This window comes from Monopterus albus, unplaced genomic scaffold, assembly GCF_001952655.1.
Source record: "Monopterus albus unplaced genomic scaffold, M_albus_1.0 scaffold1.1, whole genome shotgun sequence".
Taxonomy (NCBI): Eukaryota; Metazoa; Chordata; class Actinopteri; order Synbranchiformes; family Synbranchidae; genus Monopterus; species Monopterus albus.
Window position 1 is genome coordinate 1380438 of NW_018127881.1, and position 16326 is coordinate 1396763.

At 40.2% G+C, this 16326-nt stretch overlaps 2 protein-coding genes across 4 annotated transcripts in view; one reads left to right on the forward strand and one right to left on the reverse strand.

Moving 5' to 3' along the window:
• kif5ab (kinesin family member 5A, b) overlaps positions 1 to 6380 on the reverse strand; it is a 54900-nt gene extending 48520 nt beyond the window's left edge. The window contains exon 1 of the mRNA XM_020609948.1: positions 5646 to 6380. Coding sequence (XP_020465604.1) covers positions 5646 to 5774 — 129 coding nt within the window. The 5' untranslated portion in view covers positions 5775 to 6380. The remainder of the gene's footprint in view (positions 1 to 5645) is intronic.
• An 814-nt stretch (positions 6381 to 7194) lies between these two features.
• The window catches only part of dctn2 (dynactin 2 (p50)), an 11938-nt gene continuing 2806 nt past the window's right edge, over positions 7195 to 16326 (forward strand). The window contains exons 1-14 of one of the 3 annotated variants that reach the window (XM_020623058.1): positions 7195 to 7422; positions 7729 to 7797; positions 8739 to 8747; positions 10329 to 10334; positions 11116 to 11212; positions 11432 to 11493; positions 11627 to 11725; positions 12778 to 12938; positions 13545 to 13698; positions 13961 to 14026; positions 14224 to 14262; positions 14486 to 14563; positions 14854 to 14925; positions 15849 to 15951. In XM_020623058.1, the coding sequence (XP_020478714.1) occupies positions 7387 to 7422; positions 7729 to 7797; positions 8739 to 8747; positions 10329 to 10334; positions 11116 to 11212; positions 11432 to 11493; positions 11627 to 11725; positions 12778 to 12938; positions 13545 to 13698; positions 13961 to 14026; positions 14224 to 14262; positions 14486 to 14563; positions 14854 to 14925; positions 15849 to 15951 (1051 nt within the window). In that variant the 5' untranslated portion in view covers positions 7195 to 7386. The remainder of the gene's footprint in view (positions 7423 to 7728; positions 7798 to 8738; positions 8748 to 10328; positions 10335 to 11115; positions 11213 to 11431; positions 11494 to 11626; positions 11726 to 12777; positions 12939 to 13544; positions 13699 to 13960; positions 14027 to 14223; positions 14263 to 14485; positions 14564 to 14853; positions 14926 to 15848; positions 15952 to 16326) is intronic. The other 2 variants (XM_020623140.1, XM_020623222.1) reach the window with 2 other exon arrangements.

The following is a 16326-nucleotide window of genomic DNA, read 5'->3' on the forward strand; positions in this document are numbered from 1 at the left end:
ATGGTGGAGTCCAGTAGGAGAAATGAGTGGAGATCTTGACCCTACACAGTGGTCCCATTACGCTGTCTAATTGGAAAGGGTGCATGCACTGCAGTGATAGAATTACAGCACTAAAGCCTGCACAGATGCAGAGGAGCAGGGGAGCCTTTTGGACCTCCATTTCTGATTCTGTTTGTTTTGCAGACAGTTAAAGCCAGTGCAAAGAAATATCCTTGAAGAGAAATGGCTCCAGTGGGGCTATAAATAATGAGAAGTACAAGATGACTTAACGTCAGACCCGACATCCGTTCTTTGTTTCAACAGCAGCTGTTTTCCTCTCCTATTTTCTACCTCGGTACCTAATCAAGAAAGGGATAGATGAAGGAAAAGAGAGTAGGCTCTCAGCTGTACATGACAGAGGAAGAGCCACAGCCCCGTCAGAAATCAGACATCTTAGACACAAAGTAGCTGCTGGTGAATAACTAGTTAATTTTTAATTATCTCAGTTCACGTTCATAAAGGTCAGAAAAAAACTTTCAGGAATGCAATGTGGAAAAAGCCCAAGTGAGAACTTTAGTGCTAAACATATTCCACCTCTGTGAACCTTTTGACAAGGCTGTTCCAATGATCCTAATGTAAACAAGATGTATTTTGAAGATGGGAATACAGTAGCTTTTAATACCCTGGAGTTTCTATAGAAAGCTTGTAAGAACACAAGGGAACACGAGGCAATGGGCAGCCAGGGAGAAGTAATCCACAGAATTGCAAATGGTGTGCACAAAATAGATAATCAATAGCTCTTTAATGCACACATTTAATGTGTATTCACTACCATGGGAATAGGGACTCGTTTTATCAAAGAGAAGCTGCCCTTCCTCACTCTCTTTCATGGTCAACAAACAAAAATCTAATGGCTCCATATGTTGACAGGAAGGTCAAAATAAAGGTTAGGGATGTGATATAATGAGGTTTTAAAACTATAGTCACACACAGGTATGCACACGCAGCCTAAGGTTGAGTCTGACAGGATTATAGCTGACACTTAGTGTAACAAGCATAAGAAGGGACGTTTGATTTGTCAGTCAGGCCTCGCTCTGGGTGGAGACTCATTAAAATGCACCTTGAAAAGCATGATAAAAGGTACCATTGTGTCAGGAATACAGTGACCTGTAGTTTAAGCGATACTGCAGAGTACAACCACTGTGGAGATTCTAAGCTTTACTTTTGCTTTCTTATGCTTAGAAATAGAGGGGGATCTAATAATCTGTGTTAACGCGTTATGCCTTGCCCCCTTGCCCCTAAGTTAAAGTCAGCCCAAGCGTGCAGCCAAAAATAATCACATAGGTTTACAACAGAAACCAAATGAACCATGAAATTATTTCAGTTTGGACAAAGGGAATGAAAATGATGCTGTTTATCGTCCACAGCACCTAGTGAGGCTCTTAAAATTATTGCAGCTAATATAAGTAAACAAACAATCATGGAGTGAATAACACAGGTCGGAAATTACAAACACCAAGCTTGTTTCTTATCATCACATACCACCAGTGTGATGATGCATATATTCATTTTTTATGATCCTTGCATATGCACAGCTCACAATGTACAGCACTAGTATGTAATATCTATATGTAATTGCCTACAATCACAAAAAATATTTCATATTTTGCTGCCTCTGAGACAGCCATGACCATTTACTCATTCAAAGAACTGAATTTGAATTGCGATTCAGTGTGGCAGGCTTTTTCACCTGCCAGAAGATTACAAGGGACAATCTAGGCCCTGTGACGCTGCATTATTCCAGACAGTGAAATACTGGAGACAGCTGTGTCACTCACGGCGCAGCAAACACAAAGGCCGTGCCTTAGGGCAATACAGGCCGGCTATGGTTACTACTGACAGCCACAGAGCTTCGCAGGGCTCTGCAGGTGACCAAGCATGTGAGATGAAAAAAAAAAACCATGTGAAACCAACTCATAATAATAAACACATTCATTTTGTGTCACATAAGTTGCATAGCAAGAGGATGTGACATACTGCTACTGTCATCACAATTATTCAAGGGAAAAAATGTTGTTTTCATGTTGGAAAGTGTTTCAAGAAGCCGCTGAGAAAAGTGACTGTCTAACTTCTGGAGTTGCAACAGAAGCTTTTCCTGTTCTGTCTTTTTGCAAATGCATTTCTTTTATGATCAAACATTTCAGTCCCCTTGTGTTTGCACTGCTGATTATTTTAAATGCTTGTTGCACTACTGTTGTACTGCTCGCTCTGATTCCTCACTACTGGTGTCAAGTGTTGATTATTACCTCCTGAAATATAAGTCCATGGTCAAGATACTGATGTCTAAGTTAGTCTACTCAAACTGAGTTGGCTTCTTAGTCCTCAAGTTCGTGTCTGAGTGACCAACTTGAGTTTAAAGCCGTACTAATCAATATTTTTCATAATGACAGAGTTATCACCCATGTTTGTAGCTCTCCTCAAATCTGTTTTAGCATCTTTTAACTCACTATTTTGATTTTCTAGGCCACACCTTTGCTGTTTTGATCCAGTCTTGATGCTCTCATCAGCTTCATTTCCAGCTGCTGCAAGCATATAAGAAAATGACTTGACAAACTCACTGTGTGCTACCTTCCAAACAACAAAAGCGTAGACAGACACAGTTTGCAATTATGGAGGATTTAGCAGCTAAAGAGCCATATATTTCCCTCAGGAGGTGGTGGAGAGCAAAACATATTGATGGCAATTCAACTTCCAAAGAATGCAAATGTTGCTCTGTGTCTACTGGGAGGTTCTGTGCTCACTAACCACTTTATAATGTGATGTTAATATTGTGACTACGAAACTCAGTTAATGCTGATTTTAAGCTGAATTATGTAACTTTTGAAAGGTGAAATACCCCAGTCTTTCTTTTACAAATGAAAAGATGAATTCAGAAGATATAATATGCAACATTGCACAGTTCATTACACTTAGGGATTTTGAAGTTACAGCCATACATTTTCTAATATGAACAGGGAGACTTTTTAATTTCAATCACTTTTATTGGCCAAGTATGTTACATACACAGTCGAACCACCGACCTCCTGGTTAGGGGATGACAGCGCTACCTCCTGAGCCACAGCAAAGTATTGTATAATGCTGTGCACCTAACATTTTTTAGTATCTTAGTGACTCTGATCTACTTGTTCTACTGTTATGCTGTGTCTCAACCTGTCAAAAATAAACAAATGAAAATGTCTGTTATGTAAGCGAGTCATCAGATGTTTGGGAATTGAATGGCACTATCATGTAATTGCCATTTGTGGTGACAGTGGTCACCTTTCAACAAAAATGACATAGGCTTGCTTTAAAAAACAACTGCATTGCATTGAAAACAAAATAATTACTCTAATAAAAACAGCTTTATATTTTAGAATGTTCTTTTTTGCTATTTATGTTATTATGTTGTTTCTTCTTGGCAGAATTGACGTGCCATGTCTGAGTTCAAGTTATCTACACATCCAAACTGATTCCTGGCACTTTGGTTCTTGACTCTGGTATGAAAACACTTCAGTCAGACTTCAGACCCATTCTGAAGGTTTTGAGAGCCCAGGGATGTTCCTGCATCAATTCAGAGCACACCAACACACCATCATTCCCAGTCTTTAATCTTAGAAAGTCTTCTCTTGCCTGCCACCTAGGTGCAGCCAAACCATCACTCAGTGACTCAAATTATTGCTTCTGTCTCTGTCACTTAACAAGTTCTGGAAAGGAGCCTCCTCGAGCAGACAAATGTGGGTCCATCAGTGCTGCCCAGATGTGAGTTGTTTTTTTTATCGGAAGCCAGATTGTGAGTGTTTAGTTGTCACTACAGGGTCGCTGTAGCATGCCTACTTGCCTGCCGGCATCATATTTAAATCCTGATCCAATCTGACAGTCGCAGAATTTTAACGCACACAGAAACACATTTTTTTGGCAACTTCCTCAGAGTATTTAGAGCTACAAGAGATGGAAAATACACACTGAATATATTTGCACATCTAACCACCCGTCACACCACAGGTGGTCTCCAAACTAACTACATTCACATAGATAAAATTTGCACATATGCATTTGTGATTACATCCGTCTGAACAGAAGGAAACTGAGGAATGGTTAGTGACTGAAAATACATGTAGAGAACTGCATTGCTTCTGTTCACAGACACTGTGGTTTTTGAAAGTTCCTGCTGCCATTCAGAAAATTTGGTAGGAAACAACAAAGGTACAGAGTATACATGTAGGTTTTCATTTCATAGTGACAGATCACAGTTCCTTTAGTTTAGTAATATGATTTCACTTCATTCATTCACACAGCTGTTTCCAGCTGTCACCATCTGTAGGCTAATATGAAATATGCACATCCTTTACACATTTTCGCCTGAATGGAACAGAAGTACTGGTGTCAAATGAATAATTTTAGAAAGTGATTCAAAATAGTCTGCATTGATTTTGTATTGTATATTGTTTTTTTTTTCCATTTTTCTGCTGTCTTCAAAAACACCCAGAATGTATTTAGACATGGTTCTAAGAAGGAATGAGTTTTTCAAGCCAACCTGCCATCTTCGAATAGCATCAGAATATTATGCTACTGACCGTTCAGTCTGCTTGTCAAAAATCTTGAGCTGTGTTATGAGTGTGAAACTCATAAACTCAGGCATATATGTGCATGTTTCAGTGCATGTATGTACATGTGTCCACTTTTGTATACATGCTTGTGTATGCACATTTGTGCGTGTGCGTGTGTGTGTGTGTGTGTGTGTGTGTGTGTGTTGGTCCAGATGTGCTTTACATTTAAACAAGAACATTTGCATTTAGAATACTCTAATCTTGCTCCTGCAGGCCATTCATTTAGCCAAAATGTCATCGGTGGAATGACTCACAATCATACTGTTAACCTCAACCTCCTGTATGTATCCATCAAACTGATACATATTTTATAGCTTGGATCATTTTCATTGCTGCTCCAAAGCAGAGATGGTCATCAGCTGCAATTCAAGTTGCACTGAGACAACAGCAAAATCCATTTACTGAGCACAAAAACCCAGAGAGCATAATTATGACTCTCTTTAGATTTATGACACTTGCTAATGCACCAATGCATCAAAGGTGCATCAAGAGTAACAACAACCAATACAGCAAAATGTTATGACATGTAACACACCAAAACCCAGAAGATCAATACTAGAGAAGAAGCAGTGTGGGATCACCAAGGTGGAGTCGAGATACATTTTCAGAATGATGAGTTTTTAAGTGGTTCTTTATATGAATGCTGGCGAAGCTCAGGCTAGTTGTATGTATTGATCTTGGGCTGAATTTCAAAAAGAAAAAAAAGACACTAGCAAATCATCTAAAAACATCACCAGTGGCTCATCAGTGTGATCTAGCCTTTTTTTTTTTTTTTACCCCTGCAAGATAGCCTAAATGACAGGAAGCCTTGCTGCCTTTTACTGGCAGCAGCACATACCTGAATGTTACAGCATGCTGGTCAGAATATTGATAAGGCATATACTTAGTTATGCCTGTCAGAAACCTTTAAGCCTCCAGTATGTGATGTATGTGCGTGATGAAAAGTGTAACCCGTGGTGTTAGCGTTCTGAGTGTAAAGGTGCAGAAAAGAAAATGAAAGAATCGTGAGAAATAACTTACCCCAAGGATGACAGTGTCTTCTCCTTGAAACAGTGGGATGAACTTATCTCCACGGATAATTTCGGACTGGTTGAGTGGACGAAATCGACACAACACCTTGATATTGCATTCCGCGTTAGCATCAGCCATTGTGAAAAAACGTGGACGCGCTTTCAAAATATATTAAAGAAATTATAAAAGGCTAGAAATAAACGATTTCCTTTGCAACCATTTGACGTAAATCACCTGGGCGCAGACTTAAACCAGCGGCTATACGCACATGCAAAACGAGACTGGCAGGCGAAGCATTTGGAAGAATGGAGTACTACGAGTTTTGTGAGAGATGCAGCCAAATTAATTAGGGATATGTGTAATTAAAAAGAAAGAAAGAAACACGTTTGGGAGTGTTTCTTATTTAAAATGCTCCTAAACAAAACCCAAGTGCATTTGAGAGATGTACAACAAATGGAGAGTTGTAAATGGGGAGTACAGTCCACAGTGGTCCCGTCGGCGGTGTCTGGAGAGGCAGCTCCTCAGAAGCATGCCTAGCATCACTGTCATCCCCTGCTCTCTCACTGGGGGCGTGGCGTGTTAAAGAAGTGACTCAAATCCTCTCATCAGCACCACTGAGCAGACGGACCGAGGAGCACGGAGAAGAGCCTCAACTCAGCCTTTTACACCTCCTGCCACGATGGCTTCGACAGAGGAATCGTGCTTTGGCTTTAGCCTTTCACCACGTTTCACCAACTTGCACAAAAACTAAAAGTATTGCAATAGATCAGCAGGTGAGATATTTTCGGGAGTCAGTAGGTTTTGAGGAGAGCACCATTTTTCAGGTCTGCAACGCTGTTTTGCATGGCTGAATAGTCATGTGGGAACCGCAGGCCCTATATTTTTTTCAGAGGTTTAAAGGGGCTCTGCAAAAATAAAGATTAAAGTTGAAGATATTTTGACTTTTAGATCAGACTTATGTGAAGTCCAGGATGAAATAATATTGATGATGACTGATGATTTTTCAGACCAGAAAGCCATGCAAAAGCCACAGAATACAACTATTTTCACTGGATAATTACCCCTTATAAATAATGACAAGAGCAACAGAACGAAGAATGAATAAAAATAATAGTATATGATAGTGCCTTTTCATACTCGATGTCACCTTTCTGCATTTACTGGAATACATACAATGCAATAACACCCACAACAGGCATTGTGGACATTTGTTTCCAACAGAGTGAATCATTGTTCAATAAACAATCTTTGGCCCAATGATTAAATTGTTTGCTCGTGCCTTTAGCGCCACCATGTGTTACAATTTAAAAATAAAACAAAACAAAATAAATTCAAAATAATTCTGTTGTGAAACAAATAAATTGTTAAATACATTATGACAGAAAATGCTGTATTTAATAGCAAAATAAAAAAAAATCGATGCTAAACTACTGCAAGAGGACTGTCAAATGAGACGCATGCGCAACGACGCTCCACTTTCTTGGGTATGTTTGTTTCGTTCACCCTGGTAGGCCGTCAAATTCTTTAGCGATCAGAACACTGCCCATTTGCCCGTGCTTGCAAGAAACCAAACGTACATGCTGTCAAATCAAGCTAGTGACTACATCAGCCTGGAAGCCGTCACCGGCTGAGAGACTGCTGGCTCATCTGCCGTTAGCTTTTGTTAAAATTCGGTTCGGTTCGTCGATAATTAAACGTTTTAGGAACTGTTATTTATATTCTGTCGTTTCATCTTTGCTTTCTGCTGACAATGGCCGATCCTAAATACGCAAACTTGCCAGGAATTGTAAGTGACTATCACTAGCAGGCAGGTTAGCTAGAGAGCTATTTGCTAGCTAGCTCTAAGCTGTGTTAGCTAGCTTAGATAACATCCATGTATACTTTGTTGTCTTTTATGGTTTTCGATTACTACACAGCTCATAACAGTATATTGTTTGTTGCAAACTTTTGTGGTGTGCGTGATACATTCACGGTGATACCAGCCACTATAGAGCAAGAGTGTGTTGTTGAATGTCCCGGGGCGTTGGCCAGGCTAACTACAATAAACAGTATATCTGAAACTGACATATTGTTTACCTATTTGTTTTATTAGGCCTTTAACGAGCCAGACGTGTACGAGACCGGAGACCTTCCCGAAGATGACCAGGCCCAGTTTGAGTCGGTAAGTAGATGTTTTGTATTCACTGGCTGTATTCGTTTGCACATAGTTAGCCAGTACGCTGCATACTAAGCTACTGTAACTAGCTAACAAGTGTTTGCATTTCATTTAATTGTTAAGATGCAGATTTCCTCGTTGTAATCTGTGTGTATTATTCCTGCCACGATGAAATTGTTACTGTGACGCTTTGTGTGGTAAATCAGTGGTTGTAGGTCAGCAGCACTGTAATGCATGCAATTGATCTGATGTCATCTACTGTTAACTGCTGAGCAGATATTTCAAATTAAAGTGTCTCTGTATTTGTGCTGTCTTTACTAACTCAGTAGGACGATAAAGAAATGTCTTCTTTGTTAGGCCTATTTACTAAAAGTTCTAAGAGAACGCGTATAACAACTTCTTCACTTCATGAGGCTTCATGACTAATGAACTCATTTATATAAAAGGTTAAGATTCCAAAAAACAATGTCCTAGACCATTTTATTCATATTCAAGTTACCATGACAGCTGCCCTTTTCCAGTTATTATTTAACTTCTCTTCCTTATATTATGCATATTTGTATATCTGCTTAATTATACTTGAAGAGAAGTAAAGGAAGACAAAAAAACCTTTTTCCCAAAATACCATCTAAGCTCCACATATAAGAGTGAGGGAACAGAATATTTGTTATATTGGTGGTCTTGTAACTCTTTGAAGCTTTTTTTTTTCCCACACTGACATTCAACTTGTGCCTTAAGTAGTCATCTGGAGCTAAGTCGTTTTTAACAGTGCTGTTGGCAAGCACTTTGTAAACAGCTGAGGGATGCCTTGGTTCAAACATGTCTGGGTTTTTTACTGACAAGCTGAGTGAATCCTAATCAGCATTTTTCCTTCCATATTTCCACATTTGTTCTTCCCATACCCTTCCCCGTGTTTTGACTCTTCCCCACCCCTCCTGGGACCCTAGTTTGTACAAGTAAGACTGGCTCTGTTTTACTCTCAGTGAGCTTAATGCCATGGTTTTTATGCATGTTGTTTTAATCTCATGTTCAGTTTTCCTTTGTTGAATGGGATGAAATGAGAAATATGTTGTTGGGGAGACCCTTTCTGTGCTTTGCAATTCATCACTTTTTGATTGCTTTGAAGTGCAAGGAGTCAGTTCTTTTCCTCCTATGTGGTGTTTGTTTATTTTCATAAGACATAAGACACCTTAAATTTGTTCTTTCACTGGGTCATGTGTGACAAAGCAGTGAAGGCTCATGTGCTCATGTGACAGGAGCATCAGTGAAAAGTCTTTGTTTTAGAGATTTCCCTTTTTAACCTGTTGTCATGGTCTCACAGTTGCTTCCTGACTAACCGCACTATTCTGACTGACTACACATTTTAAAGGCCTCTATACACTGTGATAATATCTGTCAGGTTCGTTGCATTGCTTTGCGGGATGGATGCTGTATATGTATCCAATAGAAAATATAACAGTCATAGTCAAAAATTGCTTTGGACTATCGGCTACTAATTTTAAGAAACTGTTCAGCGAATACACTTCTGGCACAGCTTCACACATTGCCAAGGTGCATAGTTGAGGAAAAAACAAATGTAAAAGGCCACATCTCCAGCATCACTTACAGTATGTAGAACAGCTTTATTGTAAGACCAGTGCATTTTGGCTCATGGCCTTGTGTCAGAGCCTGTTAAAAGCACATTTAAATAGTGTGGATTAAAAAAAACTTCATCTTACAAGGTCATAGGTTTGTTCATATTAATCATCATAGCAGCAGCAGTCACAGTCTTACAGTTCTAAGACTGTCAGATCATTGATGCAGGCCAAAGAGCTAAATTGTACATTGGTATCTCTCAGTGCTATCTATCATCACATTTGTCTGGGCCAGCCCAAAACCACTCTGTGTACAGGGGCCTTTATTTCAATATACTTCATTAGGTGCTTTGGTTCAGAATAGAAGACTCATTTCAGATGAACTGCATGTTATTAAGAAATAATTCACCCCAACTGAATGCTTTATGATAGATATCAATTTCTGTAACTAAAGCTTTTTAGGGTGTTCAGGCTTTTCTTGCAGAACATTTTTGATCTCTTTTCATCAGCCTTAAACCACTCGTTAGCCTTCATTCTTGCTCTTTTTTTTAACACTAATGCCCTGCATCCATAACAATGTTGTGGGACCTATATGGCCTCCGTGAGAGCATATGGTCACACTCCATTATAAAATACAAGATGACATCAAAAGAGAAAGTAACTCAATGGTGTTCATGGATCATCTTAATACTCTGAATTGAGAAAGAGAGAAAGCACTGGAGGTGACATAAGCTGTCAGAACAAAGTGTCTCTAGGGTTTTTAGCAGCAACTTTAAGAGCACGTCTTTCTTTCTTATCTTTCCCCAACCCCAACCAGCTGTTCCCGTTGTGTGCATGGTAACCACATTAATCTGTGTTGTCTCTCTCTCTCTCTCTCTCTCTCTCTCTCCCTCCCTTACTTTTTTCTCTCCCCCCTCCCTCTGCTCTTTTGTTACTTTCTCTAACTCTTTTTGGAAACCCAAGGAGCTGGTAAGAGCCTGACTAACTCTCTTCCTCCTCCTCCTCCTCCACCCTCCCAATGCATCTGTAAATGTGTTGTGTTCTGTGTGTGTTTAGTTGGTTTGTCTCATTATCTGGAACTGTGTGATGTACCATATGTGTTTGTCACTGGTGTTTTAATCCTACCCATAGCCTCTAGTTCAGTGTTGATAAATTGACAGTTAAAATCACTAATCAAAGAACTGCCATTTAGAAATGTGAATGTTAGTTTAGCTTTTTTCATTCACATAACATTGGGTTTACCATAGTCAACCTATACTACAAGTATATATGTTTTTAAAAACCTTAAACCTTCTAAAGTACTGTGCTTCAGCTGATGCAAGCCTTGACATGGCTGTGATATTGAATTTTGCTCATCTGGCTCTTGCTTGCTGGTATTCTTCATCACGTTGAAATCATCTGGTTCTCCAAAAGTGGCTGTGAGGCTCTTACAGATTTTCATGATTCTGGTTTCAGTGGCTTTCAGAGGGAATCTGACCTTAATGAGCAATTGCACACCTGTTGACATAGCAAATTATGTTTTATCTTTGAAATCATATTTCCAGGGCAGTGATCAAGTGTAGGATTTTTCTCTCAGATCATACCATCCTGTCACCATATTTCAAGTCTACCTTGGGCTTTGAGACCTTTTTGCTGACTGACTCAATAAGCCAAGGCTCATTTCTAAGTCTTTGCTGTCTGTAGTCATACATGCTGTCTGTGATTTTGTTTACATTCATCTGACTTTATTTCCTGGTGTCTTCAATGACAGGAGGAGCTCTGCAGTGACAGTGTGGAGAGGATTGTGGTCAACCCCAATGCAGCCTATGACAAGTTCAAAGACAAGCATGTCAGCACCAAGGGACTTGGTCAGTTTGTAGAGGATGATAAATCACTCTGAACTTATCTGTGTATCTTAATGGATAGGTCTGGTGGTATTCTCCACTGGACTTATTGTCAAGAAATCCCATGAAAAGTGCTATACAAGTACCATTTATCATTTAGTTTTCGTCTATATATTAGTCAGACCAGTCACTCTGGTCTGCTTTTTTTGAGTTCTCTTAAACCCATTTATTTCCTGTTCACAGACTTCTCAGACAGAATCAGTAAAAGCAGAAGAGTTGGCTACGAGTCAGGAGAATTTGAAATTGTGAGTACATTCTGTTCAGCACAAATTAATTCCCTTTTTATTCTTAAAGGTGTTCTATTTTCTGAAGCTCTATGACACCATACACATTCATACTAATTTCTGTCTGCTTTATTTTTTGTTAATCCTTGTTTAGCTTGGAGAGGGCTGTGGAGTGAAGGAGACGCCCCAGCAGAAGTACCAGCGCCTAGTAAACGAGATCCAGGAACTCATTCAGGAAGTGGACGCCATCCAGGTGAAGTGACAGCAAGACAAACACACGCGCTCAAGCAGACTTATCCCCTGCCCATAAGACAAAGGAAAATCTATTTAGCCTTTATTTTCTGTCACTGAGGGACATTTCTCCACTGTCCTATTCAAACATGTCATCATGTAGTTATTAAAGTGAGTTTCACCTTTTAGATAGAACAGTTTCAGGGCTGTTATATTTGTTCATTTCTTACTTTTGCACTAGGGACCTGAGAATCCAAAAGCTTAGTAGGATGTGTGCACTGAAGCTATAAATTCACCCTGAAAATGAGTTTGGATTAAAACTAGTGGGGGAATTTCATTTCAGACTTACCAAGACCCCACAACCCAGAAACTAATTAAACCTTGGGTGTCATTAATTTGCACACAGAGCAGGGTCTGCTGCTGTGTGAGTCCAGCACCAAATTCCAATTCAAATTATGCATTGGCAGTTTCAGTGACCGTATCTGTCGGTTTTGGGCTCATGTAGGGTATACTGACAGAATATTAAGCCTGAGAGGGGAGCAAACTGCCTCTACAGCAGGGGTGTACTGGGGAAGGCACTGCAAACTTCCTAAAGCCTTCAAACAGGCTATCCGCTGGTCTTAAAAAGCATAGTAAGGTATTGAAACATTGAATTGTATTTAGAAAAGTCTTAAATAATATTCCCTTGCCTGCTGTATACAGTAATGTTTGTTATAAAATGTTCTTGCATGTGTGTGACATTATGCACCAAACCATGTTCAAAATGAACCTGATTTTTTTACATAACACATTTTAAACATTTGTCTCTGTGTCCAAAAAGAAGTAAGCAGAAATGAGCTGTTTAGTTTAGTTATCCAGCAATTAGGGCTTTGCTATGTTGTTAGCTGGAATAGCTGATCGAGACCTAGGTTAAAATACTGAACATTCCCTTTAATATTGTTCTATTTGAAGTCAAATATTGAAAGAAATTCTGTTTACATGGCTAGTGCAGGAATGTGTATGCATTACATTAACCTTTTTACAGGGTCGCTGCTATCTAATTACTCAAAGATTTTGATGTGCCTTCTCTTGCAGGCTGCCACAAAAGAAAGCAATGCAGAGGAGCGTCTGACCCCGGTGGTACTTGCCCAGCATGCAGCCCAGCTTAAACAGCAGCTGGTTTCTGCCCATCTCGACTCATTGCTAGGCCCACAGGCGCACATCAACTTGTCTGATCCAGATGGAGCACTGGCCAGGTGAGCTGAGAGGAGAGTGACAAGACAATAAAGCAAGAAGACAAGCATTTGGAATCTGAGACCTGATGTTACAACATATCAGACCCATGAGTGATGGGTTAGTAGGCAGGAAATGGATAGAGAGAGTGGCTGATAAAGGGTAGTCTGAAGAAATAGAGGGAGTCAGCAAGAGATGGTCAGGGAGAAGAGCAGGGGTATTAATTTCACTGAGCCCTGCACCATAACCCTGATATAAACAAGGACCAAGTAATAAGGAAAAGGCAGCGCAGCTGGTACCGACTGCCAAGATATAAACCCTTCAGATCTGATGGACAGATGATTTGGAAGGGGAAATAAAAATTGGGGAAGTTGAAAGATTAATAGACTAGAAACATGTCAGAGCTCAGTGAGGGAGGGGAGCTGAGGAGAGAGTGCCAAAGAGGCAGCAACACAAGTGATGAAACGGTTTTGAAAGAGTCCAAGCTCACCTTGATCTTGTAGTTTATAATAGAGCCTGAAAAGATTGGCTGCAAGAGAGAAAGGGGAGCACAGGCATAGCAGCACATGAGGCTGGTAACATTACTGAACATACAATCCTTTTGTGTCTCCCTTTTCTTCCTATCGTAGGCGTCTGCTCACCCAACTGGAAGTGGCGAAGGGCGGTCGCAGCAGCGCTGCAGGAGACGGAAAGCCAGCAGCATCCACTAAAGGCCCAGATGGGGTGGTACTCTATGAGCTACACAGTAGACCAGAGCTGGAAAAATTCAATGAGTCTGCCAAGGTAAAGTGGAAAGGGAGGTAGAGGCAGCATTTAGAGTCAAGTGTCTAGGATGAATGCACTCGTAAAATATGTTTCAGTGGTATCAGCTCCTTGACAAGTTTTTTTTTTTTTTCTCTTTTCCCCATTGTCATGGGAAGAGTCTGAATATTTAATGGCAATAAACAGGATAAATGGCAGGAAGGCATGTGGGTGGTGGAGGTTGTGTATGTCTTGTTGGATGTTGTTACAGCCAGCCATGTGTTGCCTTGTCCCATCCCTGTAGATGGCAGAATTGGAGAAGCGTCTAGCTGAGCTGGAGATAGCTGTTGGTTCAGGATCAGACAAGCAGGTACACACTGACTCAAACGTAGTCTTTCCACACATCTCTCCTCTGTTTCACTATCATAGTAGCAGAACTGTTACGCTTCTATTGCTGTGTAACAATCCACATCCAATCAAATCTTCTACTTGCTTTATGCAAATTACAGCAGTGGCTTTATTGCTTGTTATTAAAATCTATTTTCTCTCTTGGTGTTTATGTTGCAGGGACCTCTGAGTGCCAGTGTACAAGGAGCCAGTTTGATGGTAAAAAGTCGACCGCTTTCTTTGGAACAGTGTGGAGTTTGAGTCTGTATTCATAACTCTGTGTCTGATGTGCAGCCAGAGAACTGGGTCACACTTCAAAGATGACATCAGTGCCTCAAAGTTTGTTTATTGCTGCTGTGCTAGTAGTAAGAGCAAGAACACAAAGTTCTGTGCTCTAGTTTAGGCTCTGTATAACTGGGGTTTGTGTGCTTGCTTGTATCAGGACACCATAGAGCTCCTACAGGCGAGGGTCAGCGCTCTGGACTCTGCTACTCTGGATCAAGTGGAGGCAAGACTGCAGGTAACAAATCCCAGTACAGAATACAGTGCAGCTGTCTGCCAACCTGGGCAGCTAACATTGTATGTTGTGTATCTCACAAATGTAAATATAAAAATAGACAGAACCTTTAATGCAAGATCTCATCCACACTATTAAAGAAGCGTAATTACCTGGGACATAGCCTGGTGTGAGTTTACAACATTTTTGGCATTGAGCTACTCAGTACTTGTCTTTTTTCCAATTATATATCTGAAGACCATTAAGTACCTCTTGCACAATTAGCATAATTACTTCTCTACCCTCACATTTAGAGCGTCCTTGGGAAGATGAATGAGATTGCTAAAAACAAAGCAGCCATCGAGGATGCTGATACACAAAACAAGGTTAGTGTTCTGTGTCCATCCATCAGTAATGATCTCAAATGCATTTATACTCTGTGAAAGTGGAAACTCAGAGTTTCAAAGCACATCCGGGTCCCTATATTTATAAAAGCTGAGGTGTTTTGGTCAAGAAACTGAATGATATGTCTGTTACCCCTGTAGCAAACACAGTTTGGTTTATTCATAAAATACTAAAAAATGAGTAGTCTAGCTTCTGGCAGCCAGACTAGTGAAATGTACCATCATGCTGTATGTTCAGTTTTAACTGAGTGCTGTTTTAAACAGACTAGTTGGAGCCAAACCAAAATTTTACCATCAGGCAGTCTGTCCTTTTGTTAGTCAGTTCATTCTGAGTCAGTATCTCATATCGAATTAAACTTTGTTTTTCTCCCAAGTTTTAATATTTGATCCAGCAGTGAGTTCTACATGATATCCAGATTGTTTTCATGTGTCTGTTTTGGGCAGTAAGTTAACAATAATCACTCTCAATTGTCCACATCCCCCCTGTCCATTTACCTCTATATGGGAGTTCATAAGCAGTCCTCACTTGAGGAACCATCCAGCTGGAATGAGGAGGGGTAGCAAGAGGCATCAAATCAAGGCCAAGGGTGTTTCTGTGGATTTACAGACACTGGCTACTGTCTCTTGAAATGACATTAAAGCAACCCATTTGTCAGTCATCCCCAAATCCAGCGCTATGATTTCTCAAACACTACTTCTTCTTTTGGGTAATGAATTTATGGTTTAGATGTTTGTTTGAGTAGACTTTACTAACAAGGTGTTACCAGTTTTTTGTGTACTTTGGAGTGACAGTTTGTACCAGTGTACTTTGATATCAAAATGCATACAGGTTGGCAAGTCTGACGTTCTTCTAGCTGGAGGGCTTTGGTATTAAATGAGCCTGTATGTGTGTATCTACCTGTCAGGTGTCGCAGCTTCATGACGTGGTGCAGAAGTGGGATGCCATGTCTACTTCTATACCTCAGGTGGTGCAGAGGCTTGTTGCTGTCAAGGAGTTGCATGAGCAAGGTAACACACAGAAACTGAAAATGGTTTGAGGTTGCACCTCAAGACTTTGTCCCCGCATAGGTGTTTGAAAGTGAGGGAGTTTACTGTCACACCACCAGCACATCTGTATAGTGTTATGGTGTAACCATAACATAACATATACTGTTATGGTGTAACCATAATAGTATATGGGTGTGCTGGTGTTGAGCAATTGGTTCATATCGAAAATATTGTAATAATATTGCCCCAGGGGCAGATTTCACTCCAGTAAGGATAAGAACAATGAAAACTTGGATAATTTGTTCTTTCTTCCATGTGAGGGGAGAAGAACCTTGAAATGACACCCATGAGAGTTCAAGGGGAGGATGTATGTAGGTGTGTGTGGGTGGGGGAAGG